The 19,840-nt window shown below is 45.6% G+C and overlaps 1 protein-coding gene across 1 annotated transcript in view; it reads right to left on the bottom strand.

Annotated features, from left to right (window-relative positions):
- UXS1 (UDP-glucuronate decarboxylase 1) overlaps nucleotides 1-19,840 on the bottom strand; it is a 110,598-nt gene that overhangs the window by 7,365 nt on the left and 83,393 nt on the right. The window contains exons 10-11 of the mRNA XM_049856974.1: nucleotides 12,293-12,412; nucleotides 2,510-2,553 (exon numbers count right to left, since the gene is read on the bottom strand). Of these exons, the coding sequence (XP_049712931.1) occupies nucleotides 2,510-2,553; nucleotides 12,293-12,412 (164 nt within the window). The remainder of the gene's footprint in view (nucleotides 1-2,509; nucleotides 2,554-12,292; nucleotides 12,413-19,840) is intronic.

The following is a 19,840-nucleotide window of genomic DNA, read 5'->3' as shown; positions in this document are numbered from 1 at the left end:
ATTAAAAGCTGCCATTCAGTAGCATTCTCAACATTTTTTAATATTGAAACTAGGGGGATTCAACGTTAAACTGGAAAATGACAGATTCTCATGCAGTCATTTGCACTGGGGGAGGAAAGAGCGGGCAGGCCAGGCATCTTCTATATAATCCACTGGCAACTTTTAAGGTCAAAATTGTATAGATCACACTCATTTCACCTGAAGCTCTTGAAAAGTGTCATTTTGACAAAGTGACTTTTTCAAAAACCACAGCGCGCCTTTCTTATGCAAATGAAGACATAACCTGACCATGAAAATACCATACAGCACCATGCCAAAATGTCAACGCATATGATCACCAAGACCTCAGAATCCGGAAACGCCTTTAGCAAGGCAAGCATGGGGTTCAGAAACTCATCACTTTGTAGTTGGCAACTGCAAATTCTCACATATTTGTGCATTTGCAGTGAACTAAAAAAAGCCTCAGTTTCTAAAAACACAGGGCTATTAAAAACAGCAAAATGTTGGTAAGTTAATTATCTCAGTTAACCCTTGACCAACTAGAGCTATATGCTGGGAAAATCCGTGCCAAGTTTGGTAAGATATTGAAGCCTCATTATTTCAGATTTCACTCACATGAAACCTGAGAATATAATCAGTGTGGGAGAATAAATCATGTTATTGTATTTATAGAAAAAAGGGTTCTCGAAGAGGATTATCAACATTTCTAGTGTAACTACTTAAGTACGCTCTCTTTCCAGGTGGCTCGTTTTTATGTTTGTGTTGGTACCTGTGCCTGTGAACGGTACCCGCTAAGCGCAAGCCAGGCACCACGGACTGAGCTGGGAGAGCACTTGACAAATATATCACTGAAGCTTGAAAAAATATATATACATATATATATTTTTTTATTGTGCTTTAAGTGAAAGTTTACCAACCAAGTCAGTCTCTCATACAAAAACTCACATACGCCTTGCTATATACTCCTAGTTGCTCTCCCTCTAATGAGACAGCACACTCCTTCCCTCCACTCTCTATTTTCGTATCTATTCGGCCAGCTTCTGACCCCCTCTGACCTCTCATCTCTTCTCCAGACAGGAGCTACCCACATAGGCTCATGTGTCTACTTGATCCAAGGAGCTCACTCTTCACCAGTATCATTTTCTATCCCATAGTCCAGTCCAATCCCTGTCTGAAGAGTTGGCTTTGGGAATGGTTCCTGTCTTGGGCTAACAGAAGGTCTGGGGACCATAACCTCTGGGGTCCTTCTAGTCTCAGTTGGACCATTAAGTCTGGTCTTTTTACAAGAATTTGGGGTCTGCATCCCACTGCTCTCCTGCTCCCTCAGGGGCTGAAGCTTGAAAATATTTTAAGCACCAGCACAAAAAAGTCTCTGAAGCTATTAAAAAAAAAAAAAATCATATTTGATGCCTTTGAAATAAGAATAATCAGAATTGGCTCAAATGAGCTTCCCTTTTGTTGCACAAATTCTCGTTAGTATGTTGGTGGTGTTAAAACTAGAGAAATCTGGGGGGGCATTGATAAGGTAGTTCAAGTCAACTCGATGTAACTGAAGACTGCAAGGCTGCCTGAAAAAAGTACACAGATTTTGGGTGGGTGAAGCAGGGTGTATGAAAGCATATTATTATGAAAAGATAGAACTCAATACACAGAAGTCCAATTAATATGGTCTCAGTACAGGAATAAAAACCAGTTGCCGTCGAGTGGATTCCAACTCATAGCGACTCTATAGGACAGAGTATAACTGCCCCATAGGGTTTCCAAGGAGCAGCTGGTGGATTCGAACTGCCGACCTTTTGGTTAGCAGCCAAGCTCTTAACCACCGCGCCAACTTTGGTATACGCGATTGTTTATACGATACATCTCTCAGAACCCAAACTGCATTTTAAATTTAGTTCCCAATTGAATTGACCAACAAAATGTTAGTTATAAGTAGTTACAAGAGAACAATAAAAATCGTCAAACTTTAAAAGTTCTTCAAATATGTTTTTATCTGCATTTAGTTCCAGTACAAAGCTTGACAACTTCGCGTTCTACCTTATCTCACCCACCCCAGAAAGCCATGTTTTAAAATGAGTCAGATTTCATGATTTCTAAGTTTGGTGGATACTTAAGGTCATCTCTCCCTCCAATCTGCTTGTACTAAAATCACTCAAGTCACCTTCAGAGCTGAGCATATTCACCTAAGAAACACTAGGTGGCAGTAAAAGATAAGCCTGAGTCACTGGACATTGGCCCATGGACTGCTAAAACAAAGCAAGCTTTAGGATACGGATATAAATGTAAAATTCACTGTTAAATAGAGAACTGCAAGAGCTTTCCCATCTCAAGATTAAAATTAACTTTCAACCGAACCAAATTACTTGTCAAAAAAATAGCCAATTAACTGATAAAACAGACATTGGACTGTCAGGTCTACGGACTTCTGTCTCCGAATCGTTGCTCCAGCTAAGCTAACATCTCGCCAGGGTGCGCTTCATGCCACACAGACAGGGCAAACATGTCTTACCTCACGTACTGGAATGCCCTCGTCTGAGATCCCGATCCATACACCTAGAAGGAAATGAAAAGTTAGGCCTCCTGAAAAAAAAAAAAAAAAGCACCATTACCAGAAAACGGCTTCTTAAAATGCCTGGGGGACAGACTGACCTCAAAATTGATACCCAGAGGAGTGCCCATGCTGACTTGAAGGATCCTGACCCACAGCTCACATTTGGTGTTTTAAGATTATGCCCTGAGAGTCAGAAGGTGGCAGAAAGACCTAAGAAACGGGTATGTAGGCAGAGTTCTACCTCAAAAAACGCTATCCACAAGAATCGGATTCTATTCGAATTTTATAATGTCCCAGGCATTACACCGGGTTCTAGAGACTGTGATTTCAGTCTAGTTAGGGTGACAAACTCATACCCACCCGCTGCTGTTGAGTCGATTCTGACTCATAGCACCCCTACAGGACAGAGTAGAACTGCCCCATAAAGCTTTCAAGGAGCACGTGGCAGATTTGAACTGCTGACCTCTGGTTAGCAGCCGTAGCACTTAACCACTACACCACCAGGATTTCTAACAGACATAGACAAACAGTAACCAGTGCACTTAACCAGGTATTCTCAACCCTGGCTGCCCATGAGAACTAGCTGGGTGCTCAGCTCTAGACAATTCTACAGAATCTCTGGGGATGGCGGCCCAGGCATTTCTCTCCCCAATTTTAAATCTAGCTCCCCAGGTGACTCTAGGTGCAGCCAACATTGAGAACCACCACAGGAGACTTTGGCTCTAAAATAAAGAGGCGACAGGAAGGAGGGCATGGCAACACCGTCTATTTTGTGCCTTCACTCACGCTTTCTTCTGCCTAGTCTAAGTCCGTTCATCTACGTTTCCTCCTGGCAAAATGCTCATCTTTCAAGGACCAGCTCAAATGCCACCTCCTGTGAAGCTTCCTGATTCCCCAGGAGGCAAGAACTGCCGTCCTTGGTGCTCTGAAGTCCTTTGCTCATCTTCTGCCCTACACTAGGCATGCCCGTCTCCCCCTGAGCTCCAGCTCATTGTGTCTCACTCATCTCGGCAGTACCGGTGCCCAGCACAGTGCCTGAATGATACCTTGTGGATTCTGTAGTTTACACCACGGAAGAGTCCTCTGAGACTGCTAACCTTATAGTCACAGACAGTCGACATACACACAGAGTTTTTTCTTGCTTGCTTGGGATGGAGAGAAGGCAGCTGGAAGAGGGACTGCTTTCCAAGCCTGACTGTAACAGTTCTGGACCCTCCTCCCACCTGTCACCTGCCAGCAAAGATGAGTTGGTGGTCTGCTTCAGACACCACCGCTTCTCAACATGGCTTCCGCTTCCAAGGAGTGCATCCCAGCAGATTTGAGAAGGCAAGGGGAAGGGGAGCGTGCCTCACACATCCCGAATGCTGCCCCCTGCCAACAGCCAAAGGCTTAAAAGGCTGTGTCTGCCATCTTCATAATCACTTCTATATGCCAATTTTACAGGTAAACCAGTGGTATTTATTTAGGTTATGTCCTTGGGGTAAGGCCACAGTGAGAAAAGGCTGGGGAATAGAGATTGATGGTGGTTTCTGTCTGTAAGATACAGAAACTGCGGCAGCAAGTCTCAGTAAAGGAAGACGGAGGCAAAACGTAGGGGGGGCCTCTCAGACGCAGGCGGCACTTCCCTGACAGTCCTACCTGAATCTGACTCTTCGGCCTCCCTGAAGCTGATGATACACTCGGGCAGGGCAGAAAGAAGGCAGTGGGTCTGATTAAACAGGAGAGAAGGCTCATTCGTCACCACACGGCCAGCCCCATCATTCTAGGAATCCACTCTCCACAGTGGTGGTGTCCTAGAGATCCTTCTCTTCTTTTTTTTATTTTAGGTCTATCTTTTCTTATTTTACTTTTTAATAACAATTTTATTTTAGAGATGTGGCCACTGAAGGTCAGTGCTTGAGTGGCTTGCACCCCACAGAGTGGAACTGAACCTGACCTGAAGTCAGTATTCTTTTCCCTGCGCGCTGCACCCGTAACCACAGAACTGTCAGTAGCTCTACTTTCCAAGTCTGGCTCTCAAGCTGGCACTGGCTATTCTCCAAGCTTGCTATCACCAGGGTATTGGACTTGGGCAGGACCCCTTTACTCAAATTATGGAGATTCTTAGTGGGTAGGTCTGTGGTGTGCTGCTATCCTTCTGTTCATCTGCATATATACCTGTCATTCTTGGGTTTGCCTGGTCAATGCTGAAGGTGTGCAGACACCTCCCTCTACTTCTTTGCATCTTCCACCCATGCTTGGTCAGGGCCAACTGGCAATAATGGGTCCCCAGGTCTGCTGGTATGTTCTAGAACATTCACAGAAAACCCAATGCATGTACAGGGCGGCAATGGTGTTCAACAACCCTGTTCAAGGCTTGGTCTTTGGTTCAATATAAGGCTCAGCAAGACCCCTCACAGTTGGCATGTCCCAGTCATGCACCACTTCACAGAGCTGAGTCCACACAAGAAAAGCCAGAACCAGCCTGTGGTGCCAACCGAACCTGCCGATCTCCTAGTGCTGGAAGGAACACGACCCAGGGGACCGGCTGGGATGGTTAAGCAGAACTGCCAAGAATCATGGCAAACACTTGCTCAATGAAATGGAAAACAGTAATTGTAATGCACACACTCAGGAGCTTGAATTTCACCTAATTCCAAAGGGAGGTTGTCACGGATTGAATTGTGTCTCCCCCTCCCCCAAATGTGTCAACTTGGCTAGGCCATAATTCCCAGTATTGTGTGACTGTCCACCACTTTGTCATCTGATGGGATTTCCTATGTGTTGTAAATCCTACCTCTATGACATTAATGAGGCAGGAGTAGAGGCAGTTATGTTAATGAGGCAGGGCTCAATCTACAAGATTAAGTTGTGTCTCAATCTCTTTTGAGATATAAAAGAGAAGCAAGCAGAGAGACACGGGGACCTCATACCACCAAAAAACACGAGCCAGTAGAACAGTGTGTCCTTTGGCCTCTGAGTCCCTGTGCTGAGAAGCTCCTGGACGGGGGAAGATTGATAACAAGGACCTTCCCCCAGAGCCGTCAGAGAGAGAATGCCTTCCCGTGGAACTGGCACCCGAAATTTGGACTTGTAGCCTACTAGACTGTGAGACAATAAATTTTTCTTTGTCAAACCCATCTACTTGTAGTATTTGTTACAGCAGCACCAGATGACTAAGGCAGGGGTTTAGAGCTACAAGCTGGGAAGTGCAAAAAGGCTACTAAAGACTGAAATAACCCACAGTTTGGTGTGTACTGCCTTGTTCACAGTTCCTTCCTCAGGGACAGGCACAACCAGGAGGCCAGGTGTCTTCCGGGAGTGAAAGGCAGGCAAGCCTCTCCCACCTGACTCCAGGGCACTCCTCCCCAATGATGCACCAGCCACGCTGGCACCTCCTTGGCCATCTCAAGGCTTGGGGAGCTGGGAGCTCTACTGCAGGCACCACACTTGTGCAAGGGAGCACAACCTGCTCCCCTGAGGCCTGCTGACAAGGGCCCTAGCAGCCTCCCTCCTCCAGCCATCCATTTGCTAACTTTCACTGAAGTCCCACTTGATGTTCTTATGGCCACTGGGTAAGAGGAAAGGGAAGTCCCCATCACAGGAAGAGACAATAGGGAGAGGCTGAGGCAGGAATGTGTGGACCCCCACTGCACAGCTCCCAGCGGCTTTGCTCATGATGTAGCCTAGGAAGATGTGCTCCAGGTGTGAATTCAGCTAAGACACAATGGGAACGGAGCCCCTGGAGTTGTGTGCCAAGGACTCTTCCTTCCTGGAATCCTTAGAAAGTGATGTTGGGTTTTAGTTTCTATAGCCTATCACATCTTTCATCTAGATTTTGGTTTAAATAATCCTCCCCATGCTGCTAACATGAGGGAGAAAGATTTACAGCCTTAGAAACTCTATGGGGCAGATCTACTCTGTCCTACAGGGTCACTATGAGTTGAAATTGGCTCATTGGCAGTGAGTATACCACTAACAAGGAGCGCTGGTAGCAGAGCGGTTAAAGCACTCTGCTGCTAACCGAAACAGCCATGGTTGGGACCCACCAACAGCTCCGTGGGAGGAAGATATGGCAGTCTGCTTCCATAAGTTACAGCCTTGGAAACCCTATGGGGCAGTTCTACTGTGTCCAATAGGGTTGAAATGAGTCAGAATTGACTCGATAGCAATGGGTTTTTTTGTTATACCACTAACACATTATTTTATGATACGAGAATTTATAATTCATATGTATTAATATTCGCTGTGTTGCTAAATGTGAAAAAGAAAAGTAAAAAACCACCAGAGGGTGTGTATGTGTATGCCACACCCCTAAAAGCCCTTCCTGCTATCACACCCCTAGAAGTCTTGCACAAACCCCTCTTACGTCGTTTCTCGGACCACTGCAATTATGTGTTTACCCTCTATTTCCCTCACCCTATGACTCGACAGCAACTGTGGTTCTGGGGGGATTGGGAAGGTTATGATAAAGCACTCAAGGGCAGAGGGCCCTGTTCTATTTAAGAACTTGGCACAAAGTAGGGACGCAGATAGTCTCAGGAAATGAATATGCAGAGACCGGCTGCTGAAAGCTGGCACTCTGCATAGCCCCCCAGTGCCCCTTATCTTCTTTCTAATATAAGGCAGAATGAAATTCAGAACCTTGTGTTTCATTTCATAGACTGGGAAAGATACAAGGAGATGTATGAAAAAGAGTCAAACTCACCATTAGAGACTGGGGTAATTAGGGGCCAAGTTCAGGTCAAAACAGCAGGGCGAGTCAGAAACTGCCGAAGGGGGAGGGAACAAGGCGAGCCTGGGGAAGTGGTGGCCAGGCAGCTGACAGCGCAGATGAGCCGCGGGCCACCTCTCTCTCTGTTCACCACATCGCTCTCCTGCTGTGTCTTGTGTGGCTAAGACACCATCGCGTTTCTCCGTGAATAAAGGCCCAGTGGTAGCAACCACTTCAGATGCCTCAGTATTGCTAAGAACGGTAACTATCATACCAGTGTTGAACTGGTCTCAAAAGAATGGTTTCTCCAAAATTTGTCTTTGGAAAAACAGCAAGCAAATTTTCAAAAAGAGACAGACCTGGATTCAAATTCCAGTTCTGCTACATCCTGGCTGTCCCTGGACAACCTCATCTCAATGACGCTGTTTTCTCCTCTATGAACTGGAATAAATCACAGTAATGTGGCAAAAAAAGAATTGAACCATACTGTGTGTGTGCGTGTGCGTATATTCTAACTGAACTGTATCTCAAAATAAACGCACTAAGCCAGCTTCATGTGAACCGTACTCACCTATTTTCCAAGCCTACTAAAGCATAACAAAAAACCTTTTGAGCTTCTATTTCATTCAACTTAAACAGAATACGACTTACTGAGCCTAGGAACATACCCTGAGTTATCATAACGGGCATCTGTTATGGTAGGGACTCAAGACGCTTAGATGTGCCAAAAGAATTATCTTTGCCAAGGGATAAGATAACAAAGGGTTTCTGAAAAAAAGTAGCTAGAAGGTAATAGATTACATTAACCCAGCTTGGAAGAGGGAAGCTAGCATATTGAGTTGTTCCCAGTGACCGTTAAAGAGATCTTTAGTGTTAGAAATTATACGTTGGAAAAATAGCAGGAAGGGAAAAAGATGGACAGAAATATTTCTTAATTTCCCTTCTTAATAAACGAAGTATTCTCCAAAGTGGGCTGGGCTGAGAGAGTCATGAAGAATGATCCTTCCCACAAGACTTCTCCACAGAACCATCTGGCAAAAGCTTACAAAAACAAGAAACAGTAACTCAGTGGGACAGAAAAGGATTAAAAGGTTAGCGGTTTCATCAAGCTACTGATGGGAAATATTCTGTGTGATAAAAGGAAAAGAAAACACATTCTGGAAAGCCTCCCATGGTTTTGCCCCTCCTTCCACCAGAGGAGTCTAGAAAAGACTAAACTATGGCACGTTCTGTAACTTCCTGTACTCACTGATGGCACCAGCCATCTTTTTTGTTCCATCATTGGCACAGACGCTTGCTCGGCATGAAGTCAACACATAAATTATGACTGTCTGCCAACAATACATTTATTCTTGTGGCAAGCCAGGGGACTTGCTCTCCTACCTAGCACTGGAGCCCTGGCTGCTGCCGAGGCTGCAATAAATCAAGAAGTTGTTTCTTGGAAGGCTTTAAATAGTTTACAAACAAAGCAGCTCTGATCTCCTGATATAAGGTTGCCTTACTGAGTGCAGTGGCTGGAACAAGCAGCAGGGATATCACTGAAGATGAAAAACTCTCAACAGAGCAACTAGATTGAGGAGGGGGGGCGGTCTCGGTTCTGTAGAACCTTGGAACCCCCAAAAAGCAGGCAAGAGGGAAACATGGAATGATAGTAAATCTCACCTCCTAAGTAAGAGCTAGCTTTCTGAACACAAGTCACTGAGTCATTTGCACTCATCATAAAGGAGAGTGGCCACCCATAAACCCAATCATTACTTCAACCAACATTTACTGCATACCTTTTGGGCCCAGACACAATTCTGGGAGCAATGAATACAAGAATTACTGATGTCCAAAAGCTTACACTCCAGCAAGGATTAGGGGATTGAAAAATGAGTATTTCAGCTGGTGATAAGTACAATGGAAATAATAAAAAGCATGATTAGGAGGGATAGAGTGATGGTGGTGCCCTCATATACAGAATGGTCAAGAAAGACTTCCGACGAGATGACGACAGAGCGGGGACCTGAGAAAAGCGAGGAAGTAAGCCCTGACAGAGAGAGGGCAGAGGTGATTCAGTGGCAGAATTCTCACTTTCCAAGCAGGAGACCCAAGTCTGACTCCCAGCTAATGCCTGTGCGGCTGACCTGTCTGTCAGTGGAGGCTTCCACCTTGCTATGATGTTGAACTGATCCAGACTACAAAGCACTAGAAAGAAAGGCTTGGTGATCTACTTCAGAAAAATCAGCAAATAAAAATCCTATGGGTCACAATGGTTTGATCCCATGTACATGGGGTCACCATGAGTCAGGGACAGCTCGACGGCAGCAACCCACAACCACAACAAAGCCTTGACAGAGTCTGGAAGCACGGCGTGGTGCTGAATGGAAAGGGTCTGAGGAGTAGGTGGGGTGGGAGTTACCCAGGGGAGAGTTAGGGCTGTGAATTACACTCTGAATAAGACGAAAAGCCATTCAAGATTTTGGCTTCTTTTTATAAGAATCACTCTGGCTGCTGGGTTAGAATATGCTCAATAGAGAGAATCAGACCAGTGAGAAGGTGAAGAATTAACTTCTTACCCAAAGAGAGGTCTGGCCTTTGCTCCTGTGGCCTGGAAGGTGATCTCTAGGAAAAGTATCTTTACTTACCCGGAGCCATTTTGATTTATGATCGATTCTGGTTTGGGCCACACGGTGTCCGCTCTACCTCCAGAGAGGCTAGAGGCTAAAGTCAGCCATGCAAGTGGTCAACCACATCTACGTGATCCAGCCCCAAAAGAACTTTGGACACCAAGGTTCAGGTGAGCTTCCTGGGTTGGCAGTACTCTGTGCATGTTGTCACACCTCGCTGTCAGGCAGGAGGGGTTAACAGGTCTGTGACTCCATGGGTAGAGGATGACTGGAAGCTCGTGGGGCCCCTCCTAGACTCTGCCCGTGTGCCTCTTCCCTGTGCTGATTTTAACCCGTATCCTTTGGCTGTAATAAACCACAACTGTGAGTGTAACAGCTTTCAGTGAGTTCTGTGAGTCCTTCTACTCAATTATTGAACCTACAGATGGCCTTGGTTACTCCTGAACCTGCAACCGGTGTCAGAAGTGAGGGAGCTCTGTGGACTGCTCCCTCTAATTTCACAGAATACTGTGGGGGTAAACTGAGAGAGGCTTGGAGCAGGGCGGCAGTGGTGATAAGGGGCTGGATTCTGGATCTCTTTAGAAAACAAAGCGATTAGGGTCTGCAGGTGGATCAGATGTGTGGGGTGTGAACAGGAGAGGAGCCAAGTGTGTTAACAAAGCATCTGAAGAAAAGGAAGAGCCAGTTTGGGGCACAGAAGACCTAGAGTTGGGGCCTGGATTCACATCCCCTCTGTAATATGTTAAGCAAAACTCACCTATAAAATGTGTCTTGCCCTGGGGAGTGGGGAGAGGTGGACAGAGTGGCTAACACATACAAGAACAATAAACACCACAGAGAACAGTGAACAAGGCTGTGGGCTCTGGAGCGAGGCTCCCAGGGTTCAAAACCAAGCCAACCACCTTTTGGCTGTGTCAGCTTGGATAATTTACTTAACCTCTCTGTGCTTCAGTATGTACATCTGGAAAATGAGGTAATATTATCTACACCCATAGATTTATTAGATGATTAAATGAGTTAATAAATGTAAGGAGCACAGAATAGTGCCTGGCACACACTAAACCATCTTTATCTAGATAAAAGATAGGAAAACGATAAATAGATAAATGATAGATAAAATGTAGATTAAAAAAAAGTTTCCCATTGAGTTGATTTTGACTCAGGACTGTGTTCTACAGGGTTTTCAATGGCTCATTTTTTGGAAGTACAGCTCCAGGCCTTTCTTCCAAGGTGCCTCTGGGTGGACTCAATTCTCTCACTGAAACAGCAGCTGTGCAGCACGTTAACCATTTGTACCAATCAGGGACCCCAAATGGGTAGACAGAGATAAATGGATAGATAAGCAGAGATAAACAGATGTAATTTTCTCTTTTCCTGGAATATGCTCAGTTGATAAGCGAATCATTCTGCAGGACCTGCAGAATGTTTTTCACCTCCAGATACCCACCAAACAGCGAGCTTTATAGGGCTTTAGGAGGCTACAGGTTGAAAGAACAAAGAAGTTGAGGCAGACAGGTAGGAAGAGGACTAGGAAAGACAAGGGGAAAGAGACACGGAGAGGAGAGGGGAGGAAAAGAATGAGGATGCGGCAAAACTGAAGAAAACCAACCACAAGTGATCAGTATCCCCACTCCCTGGGCACACCAAGGGCACTCATCCCCGACAGAGCGAAGTGAGCCCTGCTTTGTCCCACAGCCAGAGGGAGAGCAGAGCCTGTATGTGGAATGAACAACCATTCGTAGCCCCACAGACAGTATCTGAGGGCCTGGCAGGAGCTGCGCAGGTCTGAAGGCAGGTGATCAGAATCAGCACGTCACAGCAGACGTCCTTGGTGCACATCAGAACCACTGGCCCCAGGCACCTGCATCAGAATCTCTGCACTGGGCTCCAGAAGCTTCCCCGGGTGGAGAACAACTGGCAAGGGAAGGAGTGCTTATGGGCATTGCCAAGTGCCGAGACCTGACCCAACTCATCTCCTCTTTCCTCTGACGTGGTGATGCTTCTTGGCAATCTGAGAGACGCTGAGTAAACATACACTCCTGGCTACAGCCAACATGCCAAGAGGGAGTTGGGAAAGGTCTTTGCAGGCAGGCTCCTGAAGACAGACCCTGAGGAACCAGTAACGTGGCCAAAACCTGCAGGCAGCTGTCTGAGGATATTTTTGGGCTCAGAAGAGGCAAGGTGACTCGAGTCATCTCATCTGAAGGATGCAGACACACCTCTCCTGAATTCTACCCACCTGACTTACCTCCCCTTCACTGAGGACGTTAACCAAGGGTAGAGGCGTACGTGTAAACACGTGTACAAAATTCCAACTTCGGAAATGCTGTGCCCTGGATCAAGAGTTTCTCATCTTTCATCATTGGTAGGCTCAGTCCAGATTTGGGGGGCAAAGTGGACCCAGGAAAACACACCGTGCCTCCTGAGGCAGCTACTTACCGTGAGTGGCTCCCCCTGGAGGGCCTGCAGGATAAAGTTGCTGACAACCCGCCCATCATTCATATGCATGCGTGGCCCAAAGGTGTTGAATATTCTCGCCACTCGCACTTCAACTCCTTCCTGAAACAAAGAAGAAAAAGGAAAATGGGTTCGCCTCACCATCTGCATTTATGCTCTTTACATTTCAGTGCTCTGTGCATAAAATGTGTCAGCAAGCACCCTGGTCTCATTCTGAAATGGAAGCGGGTTTTTATGGTGTTCTGATTATATAACAGCTCGTTGTAAACAAATTTACAGACTCCACATAGCCCGCTGCCGGCGAGTCAATTCCAACTCATGGGGACCCCATGTGTTTCAGAGCAGAACTGCACTCCATGGGGTTTTCACACCTGCAACCTTATGAAAAGGTGCCCTGGTGGCGCAGTGGTTAAAGTGCTCAGCTGCTATCCGAAACGTTGGAAGTTCTAACTCACCAGCTGCTGGGGTAGGGGAGAAAGACGTGGCAGTCTGCTCCAGTAAAGAGTACATGTAGCCTTGGAAACCCTACGGAGCAGGTCTACTTTGTCCTATAGGGTCGCTATGAGTTGGAAATGACGCAACGCCAATGATTTTCGTTTTGGGTTTTGGAATCTTACAGAAGTAGATCACCAGGCCTCTCTTCTGCAGTGCCACTGGGTGGATCTGAACTGCCAACCTTGCGACTTGTAGTTGAGAGGTAACTGTTTCCACCACCCAGGGACTCCACAAGGTTATACCAAAGACAGCAAAGGGTGTCCCACATTTCACTACTGAAAGGTCACTGCCATTATTATTCTGGCAGAAAACTTTGGACATGACTAGTGCAAGGGAAAAAAATGTGTTTAGATAAATTTATTTTCAGTAAGTATCTATTTTCCCAAATGGGATCATGCTACCTATATTCTTTAATAATCTTTTTCACATAATATGTTGTACAAATTTATCACTCAATAGAGATTTAAATGTCAATGAATGTTTGACAGCAGACAAGAAGAAAAACAAGAGAGTGCTGTATCTTGGAAAAAAAGGGACATAAAATAAAGGTTCTTAAAAGAGCTACAATGAATCTTCTTGTTATGGTGGTTAGCCACCATCAAGTTGGCCCCCAACTCGTGGCAAGCCCACGTACAAGGGAACGCTGCTCGGCCCTGCGCCATCCCTATGAACGGTCGTGGATCTGACCTCTGTGATTCAGGGTTCTCACTTGCAGATTTTCAGATGTGGACCGCCACGCTTCTCTTCCTAGTGTCTTACGCTGGGAGTGCCACTGAAACTTGTTTAATTAGCATCACAGCCACACACAAGCCTCCACGGACAAATGGGTGGTGGCTGTGCATAAGGTGCACTGGCCGGAATTGAACCCATGTCTCCTGTGTGGAAGGCAAGAATTCTGTCACTTAACCATCAATGTGCCCATTACACTGAATCGCAAACTAAAAAAACCCCAACCCATTGCCATCAAGTTGGTTCTGACTCATAGTGACCCTAAAGGACACAGGACAGCAGCCCCACAGGGTTTTCAAGGCTGTAAATCTTTACAGAAGCAGACCACTATGTCTCTTCTGTGGAGCAGCTCATAGGTTTGAACTGCCAACCTTGTGATTAGCAGCTGAGCACTTAACCACTGCACCACCAGGGCTCCTTCTACAATCCCTTCCCCCCCGCCCCCCCATCTGTCACTTCTAGCCTTCCTTAATTCTGCCTCCAAAGTCCAGTGCGTCCTTGCCACCACCACTGAGTCCAAGCTGCCATCACTTCTGGTCAGAGTCTCAAAGCCTGCGCTCTCCACCTCTTCCTTCAATCTCACCTCTACACACAAGAGCCAGCGTGATTTTCTACACATTTAATTGGGTTCCTCTGATCCTCTGCTTAAAACCCTTTAACTATCGTAGTACAAAGACTGAAAATATCTACATCCGATAAGGCCCTGCCCACCCATCCCCCTCATTTCCCATCACTGCCCTTGCTCACCATGCGCAGGCCACCCTGGCCTCTGTCTGCTTCTCAAACATCATGTCACTCCTTCTGGCCTCCCTCTTGCCACCCCCTCTGCCTACAGCACCCTTCCCACACTCACTCCTCCTCAGCCTTCAGCTCTCCACTTAAAAACCATCTCCTCACACGATGTACAAAGCTCCCGCCACCAATTAGCCTCTGAGCCCCTGGAGGGCAGGGCTCTGGCTTGTGTGTAAGTATACAGAGCCAGAGAGACACCATTTCAACAATTTCTGCAAATACAATCAGGGACAGTGATTCAAGTTGTGCTACCATTCTTGCTATCCTTTTCCAAATGATTCCACCACCATTATCTTAAACTCACTGCCCCCTAAGCTTCCCATCCAACTCTTGGAATTGCTGTTGTCAATTTGATCTCACACGAATAATTCTTTAAAAGAGCACAATGCTCAAAGCAGACGCACTTCATCGAATGTGTGTCTGGTTGCCTCCATGAGCAACAGCCTCCTTTCCCATTGAGATCAGAAGAACTGGAAGGTGCCCAGCTACCATTACTGAACTTTCTGATTAAAGATTCTATAGAAGAATCCTGAGCCAAAGGGTGAAAAACGTGGAACAGAACTTCAAATTCTGGCCCACCAAAGGCTGGCAAGGTACCCGGCACATGGTAGGACCAAACCAAAACCAAATCTGTTGCCTTTGAGTTGATTCTGACTCATAGCAACCCTACAGGACAGAGCAGAGCTGCCCCACAGGGTTTCCAAGGAGCATCTGGTGGATTTGAACTGCTGACTTTTTTGTTAGCAGCTAAGCTCTTAACCACTGTGCCACCAGGGCTCCGGTAGGAGAAGCCCAAATATCACGTCCTAGAATGAATAAGGGAGGGAAGGAGAAACAGTGTCAAAACCTTTGTATCACTGAGTGCGTACATGAACACACCCAACAGCCTCCTATCACCTTGCTACTCTTCCATTGTTTCAGGTTTGGTCCATCTCTTTTTCTTACTGTGCTTTCTGGCACTGCTCCTCATACCTTTGGGCTACTCCACTGCTGCCCCATTGCTTTCCCTTGTCCACTGACTAAAGCTAGCCCGTGGCTATACAAGATCCTTTCAGCCTCTTTTGCCTTAAATTTGCATGTAGGTCGGTGGTTCTCAGTAAGGGTACCAAGACATGTCACCATTAGTTGTGAGGTTGTCGCAGCTAACTTGTTACTAATTGTGGCTAAAAGTAGCACCAGTGTTTGTAAACCATTTTTTAAAAAAATTAGAACAGATTCAAGGACTTCCTGTACTTCACTATCTCTGGCTGTGTGCTGGGAATGAGACACACCCCAGGGCGCGTGCATGGGGCAAGTCCACCGGGTCAGGACCCTCTGTTTCTCCAGCCCTGTCTATTCAAGACCCCGGTGCTGTCCATTAACAGGTCACCTAAACGTAAAAGCTTTTATATCTAAAACAGAATCTATTTAAAAGCAAAAACATCTCATTTTAGAAATCCACTCCACTACAAGAGCAATAAACAGGGACAAAGATTTATGGCATGCCCACGTTAATGCAGCACTATTTATCTTAGTGAAAAAATGAAGACTTAAGAGCCCAACATAGGTAATTAGTTAAACAGCTTGGAAAAATAAAAATACACACTAACATTGTTTAAAATGGTCATCTCTAGGTGGTGGGACTACAGATGTTTATTTTCTTCTCTGTATGTTTTCTTATTTTTCTTTTCCTACAACAAGTATTACAGCTGTCATCAGGGAAAGCATATTTTTAAAATATGTAATCAGAAGCATACTTAGTATAACTACAAAGGCCATCTTCAAACTGTCTTATTTAATTATTAATTTCACAGGCTGCTTTTTGTGGATAAAAAAGTTAAATGTTTTTTAATCACAAATTCTGGACTGCTGGAATTTTACCATGCATGTTTTAGTAACCCTGCTGGCATAGTGGTTAAGAGCTATGGCTGCTAACCAAAAGGTTGGCAGTTCAAATCCACCAGGTGCTCTTTGGAAACCATACGGGACAGTTCTACTCTGTCCTTAGGGTCGGTATGAGTCATAGTCGACTTGATAGCAACGGGTTTTTAACGGGTCTGTGTTTTATATGGCTTACCCATTACCCTATCACCGTTCACTTACTGAGTGTCTCAGGGCAGGTGCGAAGGTGTGGTGTGAGGACCTCGGGTTCTTGCTCCTCACTGCCTCAGTGTACCTTCTGGCTCCACCACTTACTAGTGAAGCACACCATTTACCCTCTCCTGTTCTCAAGTAAAGCTGGGAGAGGAAGAGTACCTACTTTATAAGAGTGCAGCCATGCGCTGCATAACGTCCGTTTGGGAAATGTCTGTCTGCGTATATGTCTGTGGTCCCATACGGTTATAATAAACCAAAAACCAAACCCATTGTCGTCAAGTCGATTTCGACTCACAGCAACCCTATAAGACAGAGTAGAACTGCTCCATCAAGTTTCCAAGGCTGGAAATCTTTACGGAAACAGGCTGCCACATCTTTCCCCTGCGGAGCCACTGGTGGGTTTGAGCTGCTGACCTTTTGGTTAGCAGCCGAGCCCTTTAGTCACTGTGCCACCAGGGCTCCTGAGGTTATAATAGAGTTCAGAAGTCCCAACAGGAGAATGGAACAGCTTCCCCCATGCAACACGTGTGTCTCATGTCTCTTATATACAGGCAGTCCCTGGGTTATGAACGAAATCCATTCCTAAGTCAGTCTTTTAAGCTGATTTTTTAAGTAAGTCGGAACTACATATGGTTCTTATTTAGCATCAGTTAGTCAAATGTTTGTCTCAGTATATAGTATCTATATTGCCTTTCTACGCATATGGAACTCTTCCAAATCAAGCAATGCTTCCATGAGTGTCACAGAGCAGTGTGTGTGTTCGTTATTATGAACCATTGCATTTAACTCGAAATTTTAATATGATAGGCTTTATGGTAGTCTGTTCTTCAGTACGAGTTGTCCGTAAGTCGGATGCTTGTAACTCGGGGACTGCCTATAATACGGTCGTCACACAATGTTCAAATCACATAATGTCTTATATCACAGAACACATAGTGGACGTTAAACAGCGCATGACTGTATTGTATAAATTAAGTTCATTCATGCATAACTCTTAGCAGGGGCCCAGTGATAAATACTAGTTGCTACTGTTGTCATGGGAGCCCCTGGGTGGTGCAAACAGTTTCTGTGCTTGTCTGCTAATAGAAAGGTTGGCGGTTCAAGTCCACCCAGAGGTGCCTCGAAAGAAAGGCCTGGCGATCTCCTTTCCAAAAATCGGCTGTTGAAAACCCTACAGAGCACAGTTCTACTCTGACACATGGGGTCGCCATGAGCTGGAGTCCACTTAACAGCAACTTTTGGTTCTCTTAGTACAAAGACTGAAAATATCTTACTGAATCCAGCTAGGCCCTAACCATCAACCCGTCCTCACTTTCCATCGCTGATAGGGTAATGGGTAAAACACATAAAACACACATGTGCATAGTAAAATTCCACCAATTCTGAATTTGTGATAAAAAACATTTAAGTTTTTTTATCTATGAAAAGCAGTCTGTGAAATTAATAATTAAATAATTTGAAGATGGCTTTGACTTCTTGGATTGTTGTCACTACTAGTCAAAGTGGTTAATTCCCCCCCCCCCCCCAAATTCTACCACCTTAGATCTAGCAAGTTCTGGGAACCTAATAGATACTCCTTAGCTAATGGCGCTTATTTAACACAGAATTTCTCAACCAGTGTAGTGAGTTATGAGTTGGAATCGACTCGACGGCAGTGGGTTTGGTTTTTTTAGTTTTTATAGTGAGTTAGGAGCTCTGATGGCATAGTGGTTAATAGCTCAGCTACTAACCAAAAGGTCAGCAGTTCGAATCCACCAGCCGCTCCTTGGAAACCCTATAGGGGAGTTCTATTCTGTGAACTGGTTTTTGGATAGTAAGGTAAGAGGTGTTCTGGTGTACAGTGGTTAAGTGCTTGACTGCTCACCGAAAGGTCGGTGGTTCAAACCCACCAGTCACTCCACTGGGGAAAGATGTGACAGTCTGTTTCCGTAAAAATTACAGCCTTGGAAACCCTATGGGGCAGCTCTGCTCTGTCCTATAGGGCTGCTATGAGTTGGAATCGACGCCACGGCAACGGGTTTACAGTGCATTAAACAGAATGAGGTGTTAAGTGTCCCAAGGACCCACACTGGGTCTCACAGGGGCTGGAGCCACCCAGCCAGCCACCTCTGGCCACAAGCAGCCTCATCTACTTCCCCCGTGTGCTAGACAAACAGGGGCCATCTCTATGTGCGCTATGATATGAAACAGGCTGGGAACACGGATGAGCGGACAGTTACCTTTTTGAAACCAGAGTGCTATATTTGGCTAACTCCTCCTAGCAATACAGTATAATGCTTTCTGAGGACTAAGATATGAGCTATTAATTCTAAGTCCAGGAATAAATCAGCTCCTTTCTCTACTGAATAAGCAGAGAATATATGGGGGCGGCGGGGGGCGGGGCACGGAGACTACTGGTGTTGATCTCAAATGGAATAACTCAAAAGTGTCCACTTTAATTTTATTGATAAGACGAGGAAAGAATAAGAAGCCGATGAATACAGCTTTATTCTAGGAAGAGGTCAGAAAAATCTCGGTAAATTTACAATAATCAAACCAGTATGCTGGGCAGGGGGAAAGTTCATCCGGCCATGCAAAGTTTGCAACAAAGCAAATACTTTTATCCTTGTAACCTTCTCTTGGAAACCCTGGTGGCGTAGTGGTTAAGTGCTACAGCTGCTAACCAAAGGGTCGGCAGTTCAAATCCGCCAGGCTCTCCTTGGAAGCTCTATGGGGCAGTTCTACTCTGTCCTACAGGGTCTCTATGAGTCAGAATCAACTCGACGGCAATGGGTTTGGTTTGGTTTTTTTTAACCTTCTCTTTCCTCAGAAACAATGTTCCAGAACACAGCCTCACTAAAAGCTGAGTTCTGCAGACATTAACTAGCCGACACTTAAATGAGTTGCTTTTGTTTTTATTTTTCAATCTGGATCCAAAACTGTGAGGCAAAATAGGACAAGTCCTTTGGACAGATGCAGCAGCAGCAATAGCAAAGACACTTCTCCAAGAACTCAAGCCCAGTTTACGCCAGCAGAATTAGCTACATAATAAGCCTGCACTCTTTTAGAAGAAATATAAACCCAAAGGTCATGAAAATTAGGGCCCTGCTAACTAAAAGGTCGGCAGTTCAAATTCATCAGCTGTTCCTTGGAAACCCTACAGGGCAATTCTGCTCTGTCTTATAGGGTCGCTAGGAGTTGGAATCAACTCAGGCAACGGGTTTGGGTTTTTTGTTTTGTTTTGTTTTCTCCTCTCGTGTGTTAACAACTTCTGGATTTGTGTGCTGATCTCTCTCTAAGTATTGTCAAGAAACCCTTCACCCTGAAACAAGAGCTACCCCTGTTCATCATGTATAGTACGTTGGGCAACAGTCAGCACTTCTAATCCTTGCAGTGGGTCCTGAGGTGTGGGGGTGGACCGTCAGCAGGTACATGGACAAGGGGTGCTTATGGTGGTAG

The sequence above is a fragment of the Elephas maximus genome, chromosome 17 (genome assembly GCF_024166365.1).
Source record: "Elephas maximus indicus isolate mEleMax1 chromosome 17, mEleMax1 primary haplotype, whole genome shotgun sequence".
Taxonomy (NCBI): domain Eukaryota; kingdom Metazoa; phylum Chordata; class Mammalia; order Proboscidea; family Elephantidae; genus Elephas; species Elephas maximus.
Note: the sequence above shows the minus strand (reverse complement) of the source record. Positions and strands in the feature narration are given on the sequence as shown.